The sequence below is a fragment of the Buceros rhinoceros genome, unplaced genomic scaffold (assembly GCF_000710305.1).
Source record: "Buceros rhinoceros silvestris isolate BGI_N320 unplaced genomic scaffold, ASM71030v1 scaffold31603, whole genome shotgun sequence".
Taxonomy (NCBI): domain Eukaryota; kingdom Metazoa; phylum Chordata; class Aves; order Bucerotiformes; family Bucerotidae; genus Buceros; species Buceros rhinoceros.
This window is the reverse complement of record NW_010405846.1, coordinates 1-4,780: the sequence shown is the minus strand read 5'-3', so window position 1 is coordinate 4,780 and position 4,780 is coordinate 1. Positions and strand designations below refer to the sequence as shown.

The window sequence follows — 4,780 nt, the reverse complement described above, 5'->3', positions numbered from 1 at the left end:
CTGAACCCACATCATTCCCCGCGCGAGGAGAACACCCGTGGGGTCTGGTTCGATGAAAGAGCTTGATGGCTCCTGGCAGCAAAAGGCTTCCAAAGAGCAGACCCTGCGCTCAGGACAGGGAGAAGCAAAAGAGAACTGTGACAAACCCGTCCCGATGGGCGTTCTGTCCCAGCAAGCAGAGCGTGTCCTGCACCTACCAACACGACATGCTGTTAGAGCCCCAACTCATGGAGTTGCAGAAACATCTAAAAATCTCAGTGCTGACGCAAAGATGAGTGTCTTCCCCTTCAGCTCACAAAGGAACCTTGAAAATAACACGTCCGACAGGCTCAGAGACCAAACGAGAGCTGCGCAGAACGGGCGCCTACTTGTATGTTCTTTATAAAGCTCCATATTTTAAACCCGGTCTCCTAAATTACACAGCTGCTGCAGCCAGGTGCGCTTCTGGAGCAGAAATGGGTATCTGGAAAAAGCCACGCTCATTTCCACCCTATTTTTAGACGATAAAAACCCGCTCACCTCACGGCCAGCCTGCCTCTGCCGCAGCCTGACCTTCTCTGCTCTGCTCCCACTGCCCCCTCAGCCCCTGCCCCCTGCTCCTTCCAGCAGGCTTGTCCTGCAGCTCCTGCCGCACTCGGGGGGTTTCAGGGGTCTCCTCCTCTCCCATCTGTACAAATCCGTCACTTCCAATTACATGTTTTGAGCCCTTTGTGATGGCGATGAAGCGTGACCTGCACATTTTAGAACTTCTCTTCAGCTTGGTTTAAACCAAGGCCATCAACACCACACGGTACTGAAGGACCCGAAACCACCCTGCCCTGCCTTTCCCACCCCAGCTATTTGTCAGGCGGCTTCCTCAGTTCACGCCTGCTCTTCCCGGGTGAGCCAGCTCTCTGCCTGCTGAGCTTCCCGGTGTTTATCCATCCTTCTGGCATCTCTGCTCTCACACAGCACCTTTCATCGCCGCATCCAAGAACTGTACAAGATCCAGAAGCTTTTCCTCCACAGCAACGCTGTGAGGAAAACCAGCAGCGCTTCCACCTGCCTGCGAGAGCCGCCCCGCCTGCCGCGTGCTCCAGCCCTCCAGGCTCTTACAGTGCTCCCTCAGTAACAACCATCAGCACCTTCCTCCTGGAGATGCTGGCAGAGGCAGAAATCCTCATGCCAGCCTCACTGCTCTGAAGGCCAGACCTTCCAAAGAGCCATACTGAGAAAATTCCAGCATATCCAGCGTTCCTCTTGCTGGTTTATCCTCCAAGCCTTAGTTCACATTCCCTCAGCAACCATTAACATAACAATGTTTCTGTCTTCCTTAAATAACGCCGGAGGTGGCCACAGAGCTGCTCGGCTCAGAGCGCTGTGGCTTGGGAAAAACATTGCCAGGTTCACAGTAAAGCCACGACATCTGGCCACGCCGTGGGAGCAGCATCGCTCCCACAGTAACAGCGGCGTGTAAATGCATCGGTGCTTACGTATCCGCTCTCCCAGGGCAGGGACCGGCGTGGCAGCTGCCTCCGCAGCCTCCGACGGGCATTCCTCCAACGGGCAGCGCTGATCGTCCATCCGGTTGCTCTGGAACTTGCTCAACAGGTCAAAGAAGCATTCCTCGTCCGAAGGAGTCCGCTTGATCTTCTGCAATGACAGGAAAATAAGGAAGAGAGTCAGAATGCCCCAAGAACTGCCCGTGTCCAACCGCTCTCTCTGGCACAGCCTTGGCAATGTGTCGTGCCCTCTTCTGGTCTGCTCAGAGGCTGCTGCTCGCCAAGCCCTGCAGCCTGGAGCTTGCTGGGGGTCACTGCTGCTCCTGGCTCTGAGATGACCTCTCCCTTCTTCTCCTGCCACCCTTTGGTGTGGACACTGACGCCATCCTCCAGGGAGGCCACAGGCAGAGCATCACCAAGGTCCCGCAGGGACCCTGGAGCGGGAGTGGGGTGAAGAGCTGCCCTGTGAGACAGGGCAGGCATGGCGAGCTGTGGCCCCTCCAACAGGTCACTTGGGCTGTGGCTGACCCCTGAGGCTCTGGGCTCTTCTGCGGCCCAAACCAGAGCTGGGCTCCTTCCAGCTGCGCAAGGCTCATCTGCTCGAGCAGCCTCTGCTGCTGCAGAGTCTCTTGTGTGCTCAGAACAAACTGGAGGCAGGAAGGGGCAGAGGGGAGGAAAGGGGCCGGCAGTGCCCTAACACAGCTCTGTGGGAAGAGGAACCTCTGGGCTGGCGAAGGAGTGGGCTCAGGAGGGACCGTAGTAGGGAGCGTGAGGGATGAGGGACAAGCATTTGGGTGCCCTGGCTGAAGGGTTGGTGGGTGCCCAGCTGAGGCTCCGCTCGAGCTCAGGTTGCCAGCACTCACCCGTCCTTTCCAACCAGCTAAACCTAACCACTGCCCCTCGCACCCTAAAGCTTCCTTTTGTCACTCCAGTGTCCTCAGCACCCCGACAGCATAACAGTCACCGAGCTGCAAATGCCACTAAATTACAGGTTGTCAGGAAAACAGTTCCTGCGTGAGAGCCCCAAATAAGCACCTTGCGCTAGACAGTGACATATTTCAGTTGCGCTGCAGACGGTTGGGGTTCACGGCAGCCTTTCAAAACGCTCCGTCGAGTCCAGTTGCAGCACAGAGCGGGGCTGCGTGTGCTGTGCTGGGAGAGTGATCCCAGAGTCCTGCTCTGGAGCGGCCGGTGCCGTAGAACAGCAGATCTTTCCCAGGAGCCACTCAGAACGGGATATAAAATTAGACAGTGGTAAGAGCAGCATCTGCCAGGCTCAGGAGGGCTCCCCGAGCTGGTCCCACCAGAAACCAACCAAAACCTCCTACAGCTGGGTCTGCCTGTGCTGAGCTGTTTTCCAGCAGTGGGTTGGGGAAGGCCAGTCTGGGGAGTGGCACCAGGTCCCTCCTGGGGAGCAGCACATTCCACTGGAGAGAGCACAGGGAGAGCCGGCCTGGAGCACCAGACCTTACAGTCGAGAAAGGGCTCTCCTTGGCTGGCTTGGGAAGCAAAGCCCCTCTCCCAGCTCTGCTGGTGACCGCCCTGGGCAGCCCGGGAGCCCTCCCGCTCCTCCCTCTCTAGCAGAGAGCTCTTCACTGAGGCAGAGGCACGTGAAGCCCTTCAAGGGAGATCTGTGATGAGGAGAGACTTGTGCTGACAGGGTTAAAGCCACAAGTTGGATTCAGTAAATGAAGGAAAACAATTTTCCTGTATGCTAAGCGGAGCAGATGAGAGACACTCAGCTTCTATTTAGGGCAGCGTCAAAATTAGCAGCGGGCCAGAGAGGAACATTAGCAATGTGGGAGCTGATCAGGGAGGGGAAAAACCCCTCTCACCTCCTTCCACGTGCCCATCCACTAATGAAACAGCAGCTCGGACGGACCTTCTGAACCATCAACAGTTACACCTTGGAATCAAAGCTTGCTTGGGCAAGCTTGATGCAAGCTTGCATCTATCGCAGCTCCGCTCTGTAGCTTTGTGTGACCCACATTTCAGGCTAGAGGAGGAAGCCGGCTCATTCACACCAAGCCTCCCTCTAGCTTCTCCACAAGCACGCAGCGTAAACCAGAGCAGGGGCAGGGCCACAGGACCAGCTTTGCCTGGCAGGGAGCAGCCGGGCAGCGCGATGGTCAGAGCCCCCAGCTCGGGCTTCCCCCAGTGCAGGGATCAGATTCCCCGGGGCACTGCTGCCAGGGACCCTGCAATTTCAGTCAAGATCTCTGCTCAAAACGTGCCTGGGAGGGGAAAGGATGCTCTGGATCAGTAGAAGAGCAACCAGGCCATGTGAAGTGTGGGACAGGGCTGGCTGCGTGCTTGGGTACTTCCCGGCACGGTGGCACCCGGAGGGGCAGGCGGCCAGTGCCCGTGGGTCAGCATTAGGGCTTGCACGCGCTGTGGCAGCCTGGGATGCGAGGTGCCCATGGCAGCACCCGCTGATGCCAGGCTCCCTTCAGCGCTGCCCCAGCCCAACCATTTCCCAGTCCTGCACCTCACTAATTAAAACTCCCAAATATGACAAGCACGGAGCGCTTGGCTCCCTCCACTCGCAGTCTGCTCCTCGCCCCGAGGAAGGAGCTGTGAGGGCAGATGGATGCGCAATCACACCCTGGGGCCCTCCATCTGCTACCGAGCTGTGCTTGCCCAGGGCTTGGCACATCCCGGAGGCTCAGACGGCTTCCCGAGAGCTGGGGCATTCCCTAACGGGGCTGAGCAACTGTCCTGCGTTAGCATGGACACGCAGTGACCGGTGACCCTGGCCCAAACCCCAGACCCCTACACGGTTCCTGGGCAGCAGCTTTGGATTCCAGCCCCGAGAACTCCCCACGGTTCGGCCTCTGCCTGACCGCATCCTCTGCGTCTGGCACCACAACTGCCCAAGTACCCCAGCCCCCGACACGTTTCCTGGGCAGCAGCTTTGGATTCCAGCCCCGAGAACTCCCCACGGTTCGGCCTCTGCCTGACCGCATCCTCTGCGTCTGGCACCACAACTGCCCAAGTTCTGCCAACTGTTATTTTCCTCCTGTCAGTCCCCACTGTGGGCAAAGAGGCAAATCAGCCCCGTCTGCAGCGGGCAGAGGGACCCGGGGCTTTTGCTGGCACTGCACAGGTCACCCCCAGGGCAGCTTCGGCTGCAACACACTTGCCCTCTGCACGGGCACGGAGACACACACACCTCTCCCCACGCAGGGACAAGGACAAGGGTGGAGCCTCTGCTCCTGCTCCCTGACCCCAGGCAGGACAGGGACAGCCTCCGTCCCAGGCAGGCGGAGGTCCCGAACATGGGGTCAGAGCCTTGCTCC

General features: G+C 58.6%; 1 protein-coding gene across 1 annotated transcript in view; it reads right to left on the bottom strand.

Annotated features, from left to right (window-relative positions):
• Positions 1-1,628, bottom strand: part of LOC104491457 (G-protein-signaling modulator 1-like) — a 3,647-nt gene extending 2,019 nt beyond the window's left edge. Inside the window, exon 1 of the mRNA XM_010133886.1 lies at positions 1,473-1,628. Coding sequence (XP_010132188.1) covers positions 1,473-1,563 — 91 coding nt within the window. The 5' untranslated portion in view covers positions 1,564-1,628. The remainder of the gene's footprint in view (positions 1-1,472) is intronic.
• Between the last annotated feature and the right edge of the window lie 3,152 nt (positions 1,629-4,780).